The following is a 16,836-nucleotide window of genomic DNA, read 5'->3' on the forward strand; positions in this document are numbered from 1 at the left end:
CTATGGATTAGCATTAATTGGTTTCTTTTTATTTCTAATATGAGTTTGAGTGACAAATAGATTAATATTTACGCTAATTAGCCTAAATCATGTGAACTTAATGTTGTAGAATTACTACATGTTACTTAATATATAAATTTCACTATTCAAATAAAGTATTAATAATTTAAAAGTTACTAAATTTATATATCGATTCAATATACATGTATATTTAACAATTACAATCATTCGGGTGTGTCAATTCCAATCGGGTTAATAATATTTCAACCTAACCACAAGTAGGTGGCTCAGTGGTTGGAGACGAATTCAGACTTCTATTTCACACGGTACGTTTTTAGGTTTGATTTTTGGTGTGGATGAATAACACAATGATGACCAGAGGTAGGCTGAAATATATATGTGAGTCTTCTTGACCCCCTAACTCACCTATAAAATGAGTGGTCCTATTTATCCAAAAATAAGTTTCTAATATTTAGAACTCAACTCAACCCAACTCAACTAATATTGGTTAGATTGGTCGGTAGACTCACTCAAACGCCCACCCGACCACAGACGATGGACTAGGGCATATAATGAAAAACAAAACTTTTTCTGAGAAATATAATTGAAAACAACAAACTATAAGGGTATAATTGCAAAAAAAACCAGTCAATTACATAGTTCATAGGGCGCTACCTTCTGGGCCTGAGTTTTTGCTTTCCCTTGGAATTTGCTGATACAGTAAGATTCCCACGCTTTGTCCTACCCAAGGTAACATTACCACCATCTCCTCCTTCCTCCTCCTTCTGTTCGTATATTTCACAGACCTTTACATATATGCCATGTATGTATTATATATATGGGTTCAGTACAATCTAGGGTTTTTCGCGCACCCACACTCAAAATTTACTGTATAGCATAGAAAGTTCAAATCTTGAAGTATCTCTGTTACTAACTGAACCTTTAGGCTCACTTGGTTTTCCTTTTTATAATACAATTAAAGAAATTTTTCAAATTTGATACAGTAAATTATGCAAGATGTGAAATTTAATTTAGTTAAATGGAAAAATAGATGAAATTTTTTAACTTTTTTGGGAATTTTTGAAGGATTGATTGCGGTTGAAAGTGCCCATGTAAGCTGTGAAAACAACTTAGCTCAGAATCACTTTCAATGGGTCCCTTAACAAATGGGGAGGCTGAGAAAGTTCAAATCTTGAAGTATCTCTGCTACTAACTGAACCCTTAGGCTCACTTGGTTTTCCTTTTTATAATACAATTAAAGAAAATTTTCAAATTTGATACAGTAAATTATGCAAGATGTGAAATTTAATCTAGTTAAATGGAAAAATAGATGAAATTTTTTAACTTTTTAGGGAATTTTTGAAGGATTGATTGTGGTTGAAAGTGCCCATGTAAGCTGTGAAAACAACTTAGCTCAGAATCACTTTCAATGGGTCCTTTAACAAATGGGGAGGCTGAGAAAAGTCTTGACAAACCAAACAATCAAGCTCTATGTCAGGGTTCTCATGGGAGATGTGGAAATTCGGGTTCTCACGGAACCAAATCTAGACCGTGCCGTGAGGAAAATTGTGGGGAAGGAGATGTAGGAGTGTCCGGAAAAGATGCACCAGCTGATGTTTTAAATGTAAGTGGCTCTGGCACTTCGATTTATGACTCACATTTAAGAATGTAGTTTCTTGAACCAGTTTCCGTGCGTTATATTGCATGTAATATTGTTTTTAGAGAATAGAGATTCAAGTTTATTGTTTTGTAGAAAAAGGCGGCACAGCAAAAGGAAATGACATTAGAAGACATGTACAACCAAGACCTCGACGACGAGGATGATGATAGTGATTGGGATCCCTTCCAACAGCCTTTAGAAGTAATGAAGTGGTTCTGTACCAATTGTACAATGCTCAACCTTGGTGATGTTGACCATTGCGAAGTATGTTCAGCCCTCCTTAAGTTCGTTAGTACTATTCTGCCTTTTATATATCATCTTTTTGTATTGTAAGGAGGCGTAGTTGTTTAAGATGGTGCTATCATTACTGTGCAGGTATGTCAGGAACATAGAGAATCTGGTATCTTGAAGCAGGGGTGTTTTGCATCTGCCTTTGATTCTGGCCTCACTGAGACTGTGTCTGACACTAGAGAAAGACACAAAGGTAAGTACATGATTGGATATTGAGTTTATTTGAAATTGTTGGTGTGGCAGTGTTTGAAAAATTCTCACGAGAATAAACTGTATGAGATTTTTCATTGCCTTGTAGCCTATCTTATTTGGGTGGCTAATGTTATTGTTTGGGATGAATCCTGATTATTTTGCCTCTTAAGTTTGAATATCGTTTCCAGATATAGTAGCAAATTTTCCTCATTTTGACCTACAAGTATATTTGTTTGCAGGTGGGTCGTTTAGTATGATATGTTCTATGGCCCTTCATGTGTTTCAGTATCAATCTAAGTTTGTGTCTGTCGTGACTCGGTGCATTGCATATTCAAATGCGGTGGCATAGTATGTTTGCAATATCTTAATATAAAAGAGCTAATATCAAGCTATATTAGCAGCCAGTAGTTTTATTTTTTCTCCAATTGGATACTGATGTTGCCACTCCAGTTCTTCCTTGCTTTGGTTGCCGTGTGTTGTATGTCACTCTTGGAAACGTGGTGCATTTCCTTTCAAATAGACTGATGTTGAGTTTTGGTAGACTGCCAAATTTGTATCAATATGTCGTTAATAGTGTTGTTTTGTTTTTTACTTGTATTTTCTGGTAAATGCAGGCTCACAAGATTCATCGTCAAATAGTTCCACAGTTGTAGGATTCGATGAGAGAATGTTGCTACATTCAGAAGTATGGTGTTGCTGTAGTACATGTCTTCCTCATACTCTTTTAGTTTTCTCATTTATTGTTCTATTTTTGTCTGTATGTTGTGTTTAGATGCAAATATGTGTTCTTTCTTCATTACATAGAACTTAAGTGGAGATCTACAAAGCAGTTTTCCGAGAACTTTCATGTCAATTCTTGTCTTAAAACCCAAACTGCAGTAAATTTGATGTACTATAAATTTTCTAAGTCATTTATTATACATATGTTTTGTGACATTAATGTGGTAAGTTGGAAACTGCTCACTTCTGTTTTTGTAATACTTTTATTTTTTCTTTTCTGGTGGTTGTTATGCTAGAGCAGGTTCAATTGAAGTCACATCCTCACCCAGAAAGACCAGATCGTATTCGAGCCATTTCTGCTAGCCTTGCTACAGCCGGTATTTACCTTCACTGAAGTTCTTTTTGCATGTCAATTGTTACTATTGAGGTCTTTTACTCTGGTGTGCTGTTAGTACTTTGTCTAGTAATCGCTGTTGGCATTATTTTATTTTAGACTGATATGCAAATGCGAAAATTCATCCTATGCAGGAATATTTCCAGGAAGGTGCCATCCAATTCCTGCTAGAGAAATTACACGCGAAGAACTTCAGATGGTAAGTAACCATTCATCAAACAATCTGACCTGTAACTATTTTGTGCATGTGCACGACTAAGGAAATTGGATCTTTGTAAGTTGAGTTCTGATTTTGGGAGTTTAAGGGGTTTGTGGTTCATTTCATAACAAACCTTTTTCTGCACTGTCAAGATGCTAACGACGAACAGATTTTGTGTGGCTAGTTTGTCTTTTAAAAAGAAAAAAATGGCCGTTATAATTTTTATTGTCTTCCTTGGCCTCTGATTTTTGTTTGTTGTCTCTATTTTTGTGAAATAAAGGTCCATTCTATGGAGCATATTGAAACAGTTGACCATACAGGCCATATGTATTCAAGGTATGTTTATTTGCGCATTTCTCTCTGTCTGCATTTGTAATAGTATGATTTATCGATGTTGTCTTTTAATTGATAAATTATTTATGGTTGGCAGTTATTTCACTCCTGACACGTATGCCAATGAACATTCAGCACATGCTGCTAGACTTGCAGCAGGCTTATGTGCTGATCTTGCTAAAGCAATTGTTTCTGGACATGCCAAAAATGGTTTTGCCCTTGTATATAACCTTTTACTCTTATTTCGTCTGTTTCAGAATTATCGATGTAATGAGAACTCTTTGAAAATCTCATTCTTATTAAAGTTACGCACCATTACTGAATGACTCAGGTTAGGCCTCCTGGTCATCATGCTGGTGTAATACAGGCAATGGGGTTTTGCCTCCACAATAATGCAGCAGTTGCTGCATTAGCAGCTCAGGTTTCCGGGGCTAAGAAAGTGCTAATTGTTGATTGGGTAAGGTCAATACCCTAATGAAGTTATCTCATTACAGTGTTTCATTAGCTTCTTATATATAGATGAATATTCAAACCTGAAATAGTATTCAATGAAACCTGCAGGATGTTCATCATGGGAATGGCACACAAGAAATATTTGATCAGAACAAATCGGTGAGCAATGTAGTACTTAAAACTGTTACTGGAATAGGTCCCATCTGTTTGCGTTGTGCGGTTATTTAGATTTTAGTGCTGATAAGTTGATCCCATTCTCTAGGTCTTGTATATATCCTTACATAGACATGAAGGAGGGCAGTTTTATCCTGGTACTGGAGCTGCTGACGAGGTGCTAAATTGATTGCACTTGGTTTTTGTTTTCCTTTTCAGTTTTGTATTATTTTATTATGTTTTCGACTGTAACTAATGAATATAAGTGATGACTACTTCAGGTTGGAACCATGGGGGCTGAAGGATACTGTGTGAATGTTCCATGGAGTCGTGCTGGAGTTGGCGACAACGATTACATATATGCATTTCAGCATGTTGTGCTTCCTATAGGTTGTTATTTCCTAACCAAGGAACTTGTGCAATAACAGTAAACTTTATTATTGAACTATTCTGTCCTTTTTGGGACAAATATATTGTGCGGGTTGCTCTTTAAGTATACACAACTGCGATGTTTTGAATTTGATTTCTAAACCGAATTATATCCATTAATGATTTCTAAACCGAATTATCTTTTTACAGCTTCTGAGTTTGCTCCCGATTTCACCATCATATCAGCAGGATTTGATGCAGCAAGGGGTGATCCACTGGGATGCTGTGATGTAAGGACTTAAGTCATTTCATTGCAGACAAGCACATTGCTGGACTTGTATTCTCTTAGTGTGTTTTACGTTTTAATGATTTTTTGTTGTTGTAGGTTACTCCTGCCGGCTATGAAAAGATGACACACATGTTGTCTGACTTGTCTGGAGGAAAGATGCTTGTTATTCTTGAGGGCGGGTTTGTGACTCGTTCTTTTGTTTTTGGTTTTCTCATAGTGGATCACACCTTGCTACAGATATGATTCTAACTTAATTGGATAATGTTGCTTTTTACAGTTACAATCTCCGTTCAATATCGTCTTCTGCTACTGCAGTAATTAAGGTAACCATTTCGCACAACTCCACGCAAAGACCGAAATACATTTCTATCTGGATATGTGAAATATGTTTCTGATTTATCTCTCTGTGAGATAGGTATTGCTGGGTGAAAGTCCAGGATGTGAATTGGACACCCCTTTACCTTCCAGATCTGGCCTACAAACCGTTCTGGAGGTCCTTGAAATTCAGAAGAAATACTGGCCTGCTCTCGGATCCAGCCTTATGAAACTGCAGTCACAATTGAAAATGTACTCTGTTCAAAACAAAAGTGAGGAACTCTCTCTCTCTCTTTCCTTCCACTGTGTGGAGTTAATTTAGCAGGGGGGGTAAAAGAATTCACATTCCTTTCTATCCCTGCAGAAAAGCAAATTAAGAAGAGCCGGCGGGCTGTGGCACCATTGTTTTGGAAATGGGGAAGGAAAGCTCTATTGTATCATCTTTTAAACGGGCATCTCCATGTAACACAAAAGGGTTGGTGATCGACTCTGCTGATCGTGTCCACATATGCTTCCTCGTGTAGTTTGATGCATTTTTGTGAACAGGTAGCTCGGGAATGATATGTTGATATCGCTTCCTTTTGTTTTTTCAACAAGCAATGATGTTTTAATCATACATTATCAGAACTTATGAATTTCAATTCGGGTACAGATCTCTCCTTCTCTCTATCTGATAAATCTATTCCGGCAAGACCCCCCCGATAACAAATCTATATTTACAACGAGGAATGCAGATTCGGAATGTTTTTACAGAAAAAAAAACATGATTCGAATAGAAATTAGTGCTACAGAAATGTGGATATATATATCTGTGATTATTCTGCTCACTTGCTCTACCTTGTGCTCTACTATGTATTATTCTTCCCCTTCAAATCCACCTGAGACCTGAAAACCCTAATGAAAAAGAAGAAAATTATGGTTTTGTTATTGGTGCATTGTTGGATGTGCCATTGGGTAAGCAACTGGGACGACGTATGGAGGATGGGCGTGGGGATGGTGGCCCGGAGGAAGCATAACTGGAGTGCCCACCGCCGATGCCATATGTCCCGGAGGAGCAGAAACCGGGTGCCCCATCGGTGCTCCATACATTCCTAAACCTGCCATGTGTGGCTGAGGCCGGTGCTTGGCCGTCTGTGGTCCTCCTACTCTTATCGCGGTGCCTGCACTAGGTGCGTACGTGTTGGTCTGTTGGCCGGTAATTGGCGGCTGCTGGTGAGACGAGACGTCTCCGTTGTTGACGCTTGTAATGTCATGGATGCTTGATCTCCTCCTGTCTCTGTTCATGGAGTTCAAACGGATGAAGTATTTTTGTGCGTGGCTTGCTACTTGGGTTGGGGTTCTGGAAATGACAAAGTTTCTTGAAATGCTTCTCCAATCGCCCTTCCCAAACTTGTCAAGACCAAGTAGAAATAATCTGATGAAAAATAAAACCGGTTACAAATTTTTAATCGGAAACATAACTAAATGCCAGTAGACATACGATAACAAGTTTTCTCCACATTACTTTGTTATTTATATAATGTCAAATAGCCTACACTTTTCCTATCCCCTCACATTGATTTCATCAATTTTGTCAGTTCTACAGTTTCCAAAAATCAAATGGTGGAAAGAGATTCATCGCTGCAACCCACATGGTTTTTCGTTCCTGAATCTGACTTGACCTAATTCCAAACTTACAGGCAAAGCTTTCTAAATTAATAAAGAAGGCTGCCTTCTTTTCAAATAAGAAAATTAAACGTATCTGGAATGTCACTGTGACGATATTTGAAAATAGAGATTTAGATACGAGCAAAAGCAATAGGAAGAGTGTACCTATGCTCTTCTTCAGTCCACGGAATCCCTTTCTTCCTCTCTTGGTCCGCCCTCGACCCTCCCTTACCGCCATGGCCAGCGGAGTCATGACCTAAACCTGAAAACCCACCTCCGTGACCGCAGTTTAATCTCTTTTCCGAAGCCGAAGCACCGGAAGAAGAAGCACGATGACCACTGTCCTTACTAGACGATAGTGTATTAGCAGCTTCATCAACTGCGTAGTTAGGCGGGGACACGCGCCCCGCCTCAATTGCACCCACATCGTCGACTAGCATTTGGTAGTGCTGCTTCAACTCTCCCATGCTCTTGCTTGGAACCAACTCAGCAATCTTTTCCCACATTTCTTTCGAGTTTTCATCGATCCAATGCATGGCAATTGCGTTCTCGAACTCTTTGTCTTCTTCTTTGTTCCAAACGCTAGAACTCGACATGGCTTTTTACGTTTGGAGAATTAGGGTTTTGAGAACTAGGGTTTGTTGAAGAAGCTAGCTCTTGGTGTAGCTAGAGAATGGGAAAATGGTGAAAATGGTGAGGAGTTGGATTCACTTTTCTTTCTGGTTAGTGGGGGGTTTTAGAGAGAGAGAGAGAGAGAGAGAGAGAGAGGGTGCGTAGGATTAGAGGGGTAGGGAACAGAAGAGAGAAGGTGTGTGTAGGATAAGGAGAGAGGTTGTCAAGTTATCAGTCGAGAAAGGAGGACCACTTTAGAATTGAAGGGATGGGTTCTTTGTCATCTAGGAGAAGCTTGCGCAAAAAATCTCCCTCTCTCTCTCCCTCTCTCTCTCTCTCTCTCTCCTCTCCTCTCTCACTGTTTTCTGAATCACTTACTGCCGGAGAGAGACAGAGAGAGACTGAGAGAGAGAGAGACAATAGCAATCATGAAGGGGGTGAAACTGAGGAACTTTTGGAGGCCCATAGAAATTCTCAAACTACTAACATCACATGCAACCTCAGTTCTCAACTATAATCGAGTACATATAGCAACATGATCTGAATAATCCTGTTAAAGTTAAAGAAACCAATACCAGCGGCCTAGTTACTGTTCAAAACTTAGATATTATTTTATGTGATAATGTTAGGAAGATCTAATTTTTAAAACAAATTTTGTAAATTATATGATGATGTGGTTGTTAATGATTGGATTATTACTTAAATGTTGTTTAACATGCTTATTGTATATTAGTAACACATCATTTGACTTTCAAATTTAAATCAAAATTTTGACCTACTTAGCATTACCATTTTTTATCAAAGAAAAGTCCTGCATGTACTCGTTAACTATTGCATACAACTAGATGCGAGAGACGCTTAACAAAGTATATATTTAAGAAAACTATTACATGCATAAAACTAATATGCAAGTGCATGTAAATTTTTCTTCTTTAAAAACACTAACTCTTTGACAGTACAACTGCACGTCTCAATTAAAACTACGAAGTGTTGAGAAATCAGATTCTCGGGTGAATTGGTAACTATTTTTATGTTTTGCACAAAGAGAGAGAGAGAGAGAGAGAGAGAGAGAGAGAGAGAGAGAGAGAGATGTCAGATCCGTTTTTCTATCTCTGAGACGTGGCCAATTCTCCATTTCAAGTTGCTAAAATGGCCCCCATATATCTCCAACTCGGGAAAAGAGATATCATATCAATTAGATCAACATGCATTATTGCCAATTTTACTTTCATCGAACCTAACATTCCTTCTTTCTCTCGTTTCAAACACTCTCATTGTATACACAGGCTTTACACATCTATTTTACTTTGCACATATTCTTGTTAAATTTGTCTATTAATTTTCTTTTATTCATTCAATTTGACGATTAAAATTGAGAAAAATGTGTAAAAAATACATATATGTGTATGGATAGTACCACTACATATATATACATATGAGGCAGATCCGTGACACCTTTTTTATGCTTAACCCATATATAGAAGACGGATCCATGATACTATTTCTTTCACGCTTAGCCCTTATATATTATATATAATGGGAGGGTTTGGGAATGAGAGAAATGAGGCATGTTAATTATGTTCGACGGAAAGAGACCCTCTCCAGATCTCTTCCACCTAATCCTCCTTATCAAACAATCTGAACCCTTTAAATTTGATCAAACGGCTACAAACAGAGGACCACTGTAAAAATTATAATAACTTTAGCCGATAGATCAAATTTTAAAGATCCGGATTGTTTGATGAGTATGATTACATGGAAGGGATTCAGAGGATCCCTTTCCATGTTAACGTATAGGTGTCATGAACTTCTTGATGAAAAACAAAACAAAAATAAGAATCTCGTAGTAACTCGTGGTAATTTTTTTTTTTTTTTTTTGGGTAAAATTTTAGAAGAAAACAATAAAACGAGTTTGAATGTTTGTTAAGATTTAGAATTATGTTATGAATCTACATGAGATTAGACCTTTGAATATCGGTGAGAATTGAAAACTTGTCCTAAACATCATGTCAACCATCTTAATCATTTTCTAGTGATTAACGCGGTTTGTGGCTTGAAACAAATGCATAAAATCCCAACCCACTAATGATAGATAACAAGCTGTATTCGCTTAATCTGCGAAATCAATTTGCAGACCTGTGTGATTAGAAAACTTCTCACATCATGTTGGATCAACGTGAGATTGTATATGATCAAAATACATAGAAAATTATGTTTTTGTGAGACTTTCCGTGAGAAAGTTAAACATTTTCACATAGATGTCAAACATTTATTCAAACATTTCAGAAATATAGGCATTTTGAATAAATTCTTACGAGTTATGTACTTTTTTTCTTCTTCTAACAAACTGATAAAAATTCATTTTTGAATCTTGAACCTTCAGCACAATCCATATATTGGGAATAGGTCCAAAATTTAACTGAATTGATACATCTTAGGAAAATTCACTTTGAAGTGACTATCTCGTTTGGAAGTGATTTTAAAATAACTGAAATCACTTTAAAAAAAAAGTGCTTTTAAAACCAGTCATTTGTAAAAATGCAAATGAATCATGAAAAATCACTTGAAGTGCTTCTTACAAGAAGCACATAACCGGTGCTTTTTATAGAAAGCACTTAAAATGCTTTTGAAACCCAAATTTTTTTTTTAACCAAAATCGTTTTCAGTTATTTTAAAAACACTTTCAAACGAATCAATTAATCCGGTATCCCTAACACAAGTTTATCTCATCAAAGACCTGAAGATATTGAGAGTCAACAAAAATTTATGTAGTGGAGAAAATGATGACCCATCAATATTTGAGAATTGAGACTCACTCCAAAGGAATATAATCTAAGAAATCTTTATCAGATTTTAAGGGTAGACAATTATCAACGGTGTCACGTTCAACCGTCAATTTTTTGCTCACCAAATTGACATATCAATTAACGGTTTACGATTGATTTGTGGTCCAAATTTTACTACCAAGACTTCTGTTCCTTTCCCTTTCACGAAGAATCTTTAACCCCATAAAAATACACACTGCTCAGTTGTTGCTTTGTTGGTCACTTGGCCATGCTCAGGTAACAAAAACAATTACTGCGGTAAAAAGAACTGCATACTTTCAGCAATCAAAGGGCCAAGTTGAACTTCAAAGGCCCCACAAATATTCTGCAATCGAAGGGTCAACAAATTGCCGTCTTTTGGCCCATCTTAGAAAGCTCTTACGAAGTTGGTGCCAGTGTTATTCCATGTTGGCATATGCTGGACTTGGCCAACGGATTGTGTTGTCGTGTCATTTTCATGTCATACCTATTAAAATAATTTTAATACATCCTAATTTTAATAGATCATGTCGTGTTAAATTTGTTATTTTAATAAGTTTTTAATGAATGACCCATAATGATCCGATTTATTAACTGATCGTGTCGGGTTAACAGGTTATACACAAAATTATCATGTCTAATCTCTAAATATGATAAACAATATCTTATTAGGCTCTTAACGGGTAACCAAATAACGACCCAACTTGTTAACGAGTTCCTAACGGATGATCCAATAACGACCTGAATCGTTAACAGGTTGACTCGAAACATGTTATTTTGTGTCGAATTAACAGGTAATGCAAGAAATTGCCACGGATACTTCTATTTGTATGTCCTTAGATGCCCAAGGGACAAGTAGTTTATCGGCACTGTAGCCTCCAAACTACTACAACGCTACAAAGACTCGCTCAATATGGCTTGGTATTAGTGGTTGAAGAATTAAGACGCCACAATAACAATGTATTCACATTCTTCCATTAGGCTACCCATATACAGCAAACACTTACATGAGATAGGCCCCCTCCCCGGCCCATCTCATGTGAGCGTGTTTGCCGTAACTTCAGCAGCTGTACTGATTACTATGGCCGGAAACAAAAAACACTCATTGGTAAAGCAAAAATAAACAACACTTGCACACCAAAACAAACCAAAAACTCATCTTTCACTTTCTGATAGGGAGGGCTGAAAACGATATTGAATTGAGGCAAACTACAAGTGGGAGGTTGTGCCCCAAGTCGTTTTGACAAAAGTACTAGCTTGCACACTGTTGAGAATACAGATGTTACATGGATCTTTACCTTCTAATCAACGCCAGTGTTTCAAAAACGATCGAAAAGATTATCAATCACCTCAAGTTTACTGTGAAAAGGACGACTCATTTGACAGTACTTTGATGCTGGGCACATCTGTGTTTATAAAGGAGGAAAGTTACCAAAAAAAAAAAAAAAAAAATGAAATGAAATGAACAACTTTAGATATCACTAGGAAGGAAATAAGCACCGAGTACCGATCAATTACCTAATAGAAAAATGGATCTTGAAGTTAGGGAAGTTATCTCAGCCCAGAAACAGAAGGATGCTACAAATTTAATCACAAGTGCTGTCCTTTGGCGGCACACGATGATAGTTGATATCAGAGGCAACTGATCCCCAGCCAGTTTGGAACACTATCTTGGTGATGTTGATGATACAAACCCAACTTGTGCAAGCGGGCGCCCGGGAAGTTTTGTATGTTCAGGAGCTCCTTTTAGAAGAGCCGCCTTTTGTGGGTTTAAAAGTAGAAGTTGCTGCATGTCCTTGGGAAGTACATTGAAAATTGCCAGCAGATCTCCCTTTAGTTTTTGGCAGGTTGCAGTTGAGTCTGCGCCAGCCCTTCCTGATTGCTGCGCCTGAGAATTGAAAATTTCCAAAAAAATGAATATAAAAAAATTTCTTCATTTGTTATAAATACATGAAAAATAGTACTTCCGCGAGATTATGTTCAACATCATCTTCTGCTTTAGATACTTCTGAGCATATCATTATCTTATTCTATTTAGGTAGCAATTTAAAGCTTACCTGCACAACAGGACTCTTGGGCCAGATGGTCCAATATCACAATACATACTAATTAAGAATAGGGTTAGTTGGTGATCTCCTCATCGTTTTTACTTTGAGATTAGAACAAACTTACGCATAAATCAACGAGAGATAATCTACTGTTAACTCAAAACAACATTGAAACTGCAACAGGAGATCTACCAGATTTCCTACAAGAGATACCGAGAGACAAGGTAACTACACCTAGTAGCCTTGTAAACCAAACATCTTGCAACGCTTGAACAATTGCACCTTTTGACTTCTCTCATAAAGATATTAGAGTCGTCTTAATAAGTTACTATAAATCTGAAAATTATCTTAAAAGTGGTTTCAGATGGACCATCATAAAATAGTTGGTAGATATAGCATGCTTTTACCTAAAACTGTTTTTTCTTTTTCATTTTTGTTTAATTTTATTTGGGGAGGGGAGCATTGATAGAAGATAGCATACTTAGCGGGAGTGGGACATTACCAGTGTTTCTTCAAGAAGATGCCTCTCAATACAGTTAAAGGAATCAATAATTTCCAATTCAGACATCTTAGACATCAACTGCTGCATATCAGTCTTCATTCTGGCGTGCCTCCACAGTCTATCTTGTTCTTGTTCAGCAACAGCACGCCTTCTTTGAAACCATGGTGCAAAGTTTGGTCCCTGTAAAAATCGCCTAAACAGACACAGACAGGATTACCATGTGTAAAGAATACCAAGTAGAACGGCTGGTGAGGAGTGGTAGTAAATGATACATATGAAATTTGATATTTATTACCGGTACAAGTCCAGCCAGTTAGATCTCATTCGCTTCGATAGAAACTTCCCAGGTCCTCTTTCTGATAAACTTCCCAGGAACTCATCAGCATTAAACGGAATAAGAGGGGGAGGGTCTACAAATGGAGAAGATCCTTCTGAAGGTGTTCTAGTCCTAAAATATGGGCCAAAAGGCGCCAAAAAGTTAGTGGTGAGCTCCAAGAAATGTCGCCGCAATATTTCATTGTTAACGACTGACATTGATTCCTCAACCCTTGGTGACATCCCAGCATCTATAAGCCTATTTAGGATTGAAGTGTCCGGCTTAGTTGTAGCAGAGTAAGTGCTCCAAATGGCTTCCTTATGTTCCGTCATGAGACAAAGAGGACCCTCTCTCCTCAACTTCACAGCATTCAACAAATTTGAAGGAGAGAATTTGTTCAAGGAAAGCTGTTGAAAGCCAAATCCTTCAGCTCTACCTGTAAGTCTTCCAGTAGATGATCTGGAAGCAAGGGCAAGCCGGTTTGTATTAGGAGCAGGGTTTCCAACTGAAACAACATGGGGCATATTACGAAGAGATTTAAGAAAAAACAGGTTGGTTACACCCAAGATCATAGGTGGAAAGGTGTCTCCTTCACGGAGGGAGTTGAGGTGGGCAAATTTAGGGTCATGGATAGTGAAATAAGGTCTAAAATCCACACTGCAAAGTAAAGGTGCAACCAAACTGACAAGACCAGCAACAGCCTCACTGCATTGCGGAGGAGTTGGAGCTATGATAAGCATGGGCTCACCAATAAGTAACAACTCCCACATAACCCAGAGCTGTAATAAGAGACCCCTGAAGATGCCAAATAGATCCGAGTCATGAAAAAGGCCTTGTGGGACTGACTGGTTATTAGGAAGAAAAGGAGCCATCGAGGAGGCAGACTCTTCAAGCAACATTCCGTTTTCTGACGCCAAGCTATGTGCAGGTGGCAAGTTCACTTTCAGCACAGCATTCCCAATAGGAAGCTCCATCAGCTTACCAGGTACAGGAGCAGGCCACATTGAAACATAAGCAGCAATATGCTCAAGAGCTTTCCTTCCAATGTCAAAAAATAGAGGACCCATGATTTGTAACAACGGTCTAAACACACTAGAGTACGGACTGTGCGACAAGATTACGACAGACTTCTGCTCCCCGCCTCGTTTTAGCCTTTCATCATGTCTCTGTCTATTAAAAACATACCCATACATGTATCTCGAAGCATTAGAATTGTTGTTACTTTTTGACCTCTTAAGAACTTTTACATCGGGAGACTTTGGATCTAACTTCTTATCACTTTTAGTCATCTCAGTGGAGGACACCTTAGCAATTTGAGAATTTTCCCGCCTTTGAACCCGGAAAAAAAATATACAATCATGAATGCTTGAGCGGTTCTGATGCTGGGAAACAGAATCCGGGAACGAACTAAAGGCGATTTCAAGCTCCTCATCTTGTGTAAGACAACCAGGTGGATAGCACTCTTCAATTAGCTGACCCTGTTCAAGATCAAACCTAATAACACAAAAGGCAACGACCCATTGCTGTAAAGATTCTGGATCAAGCTTCGGACTATTTTCGGACTTCACTGAAAATGAAGGAGAACGACTCATTTCCAACAAAATCAAAGCCCGATTTTACTGATAAAAATGCCACTCCCCATCGTCTTCTGCAACCATTTCAACTACAAAACCATTAATGCCAAACTTTCCCAGTTGAACTTTTGTGGGTTTTCTTCCTCACAACCTAGCCAATAAATCCCAAAAGAGTTCATTAATTTCTAGATAACAATGTAACTCAAAGAGGGAAACTTTTGTTGGGTGATTGCAGTTTTTCCTTAAGAATGCTTGAGCAAATTTTAACAAACAAAACAAGTTACATTCTTTTTTCTTCATCGATTGGGACTACAGTTCTTTAACAATGCATGAATCTAAAGTTAACTTCTTGCTTACTTCAGGTGAAATTACCACATAACAAAAACAACCCAAGATTCTATTTCGTTCTTTCCTTTCATTTTCTCAGAACCAAACAAAGTCCCAACCAGAAAAAAATTGGAAATGCAACACTAGAATCACAAATTCGAATTCAGAAAAGGATCTACGCAAAAGGGTTGCTCGAACTTTACCTGATTCAGAAAACCCAGAAACGAATTCTCGCAGAAACCAATCTAGATCCGCAAAACGAAGACACCCAATTGGCCAAAACAAACGGAGGAGCTCCCTCATAAACCCAAAAACTCGAACAAGAAAGAACTGTAAAGATTCTACGAAGGGTTATGCAGACTGTCCGGGAACGGAGCTTCTTTCTGGGTGCTGAGGAGGCGGAGTATCTTAATTTATGATATAATTGGGGAATTTTACAGAGATTGTGAATTTTAGGGTCTCTGTCGATGAGGTCAGGCCGCAATCGTGACTATATAGGGAAAGTAATTGACGCCACCTATTGAAACACTCTTGCTCCTCTTCCTCCTCAGACGTGTTCCACATCCTGTTGTATATCTAAATCTGGTAAATAATTGTATTCACTGTACCAATTTTTGGTCCCCGCGGTGGTGCAGTTACCCTCATTACCTACCTTCTATAATTATATTAATTATGAACAATGTTCGGCTACTTAAAGATGAGTAAGAGTTTCTATTCAAAACTTTTCGTGTTTAAATCAGAGAGCTTTGTGTTTATGATCAGATACGTTTATATTATAAATCACACTGTAAAGATCTTTTCTGTAAAAAATAAATTAAAACTAAGATCATTTAGTTAATCTATTCTAACAAATACATTGATAGTTTGTAATACATTTACCAATTTCATTCATTTATTTTTATACAATTCAATGACTAAACGACCTTAGTTGTAATTGCATTTTTACATAGAAGATCTTTATAGATTGATTTATAATATGAACCGTTCTGATTATAAAAACATAGTTTTATAAATTCAGAACGAATAATTTTGAGTAGAAACTCATATTCCTTCTTTAAGTAGGCAAATATTGTTCTAATTATATTACCTCTTTTTTATTTTATTTTATTTTCCTTTTTATTAAATCGTTAGGATGTTGCTGAAGAAAAAGAACTGTGATTAGGATGAGTTATGCAATTTTTCTACAATGCAACGAATTATTTAATACCCTGAAAAAAACAAGGGGTCAAATTTGAGTACTGAGATTTAACTGTTACAAAAAAAGTTCATACGAGACTAAATATGGAATACATAGCAACCCTTAAAGTTTTTGGTCACATGTGTATTAAATTGATGCGTATGAATCAATTCTCTTAGATGTTGCTCGGATTCACAAATTTACTTCTTTTTGTTGTTTGACATGAAGATCAACCAAGGCCAATATGGTCAACTGTGGGTAGGTTTAGGATTATAAAACTAGATAATTAACAATGAAATTTAAATGATTCACCTTAAGAAACAAGCTACGCTTACTACAAGAGTATGATATATATATTTGTCTAAACAAAGTAGTGTAAATTCAATTTTCGAGGTCCAACTGCTTATAAGTGGTCTTCGGTCTCTTTATATAGGTCTCAGTGAGCCCAAAAGTCATGAGCC

The 16,836-nt window shown here is 37.4% G+C and overlaps 3 protein-coding genes across 5 annotated transcripts; 1 reads left to right on the forward strand and 2 right to left on the reverse strand.

Moving 5' to 3' along the window:
* The first annotated feature begins 600 nt into the window (after positions 1-600).
* HDA15 (histone deacetylase 15) lies at positions 601-6,019 on the forward strand. 3 transcript variants are annotated; one of them, XM_068449809.2, is made up of 18 exons: positions 601-750; positions 1,366-1,624; positions 1,754-1,924; positions 2,036-2,144; positions 2,758-2,828; positions 3,165-3,240; positions 3,392-3,456; positions 3,737-3,792; positions 3,887-4,010; positions 4,121-4,246; positions 4,351-4,401; positions 4,505-4,573; positions 4,677-4,785; positions 4,975-5,054; positions 5,150-5,232; positions 5,331-5,376; positions 5,469-5,640; positions 5,733-6,019. In XM_068449809.2, the coding sequence occupies exons 2-18, from the start codon at positions 1,430-1,432 to the stop codon at positions 5,849-5,851; spliced, it is 1,722 nt and encodes a 573-aa protein (XP_068305910.2). In that variant the 5' UTR covers positions 601-750; positions 1,366-1,429; the 3' UTR covers positions 5,852-6,019. The 3 variants fall into 3 exon arrangements, with proteins under 3 accessions (XP_068305910.2, XP_068305911.2, XP_088551469.1); XM_068449810.2 differs by having other exon boundaries at positions 619-750; positions 1,353-1,624; XM_088695343.1 differs by having other exon boundaries at positions 638-750; positions 1,087-1,624.
* LOC137710708 (transcription factor MYBS1) lies at positions 5,948-7,878 on the reverse strand. The gene is made up of 2 exons (XM_068449811.2): positions 7,181-7,878; positions 5,948-6,782 (listed from the first exon to the last, which is right to left on the reverse strand). Exons 1-2 carry the CDS (start codon positions 7,609-7,611, stop codon positions 6,293-6,295), a joined length of 921 nt encoding a protein of 306 aa, XP_068305912.2. The 5' UTR covers positions 7,612-7,878; the 3' UTR covers positions 5,948-6,292.
* A 3,698-nt stretch (positions 7,879-11,576) lies between these two features.
* On the reverse strand, positions 11,577-15,863 carry LOC137710503 (uncharacterized). Its single transcript, XM_088695344.1, has 5 exons — positions 15,402-15,863; positions 13,277-15,022; positions 12,982-13,174; positions 11,950-12,319; positions 11,577-11,837 (listed from the first exon to the last, which is right to left on the reverse strand). The coding sequence occupies exons 2-4, from the start codon at positions 14,887-14,889 to the stop codon at positions 12,098-12,100; spliced, it is 2,028 nt and encodes a 675-aa protein (XP_088551470.1). The 5' UTR covers positions 14,890-15,022; positions 15,402-15,863; the 3' UTR covers positions 11,577-11,837; positions 11,950-12,097.
* Positions 15,864-16,836: the final 973 nt, after the last annotated feature.

Source organism: Pyrus communis, chromosome 6, assembly GCF_041283825.1.
Source record: "Pyrus communis isolate YQ-2024b chromosome 6, ASM4128382v1, whole genome shotgun sequence".
Lineage (NCBI taxonomy): Eukaryota > Viridiplantae > Streptophyta > Magnoliopsida > Rosales > Rosaceae > Pyrus > Pyrus communis.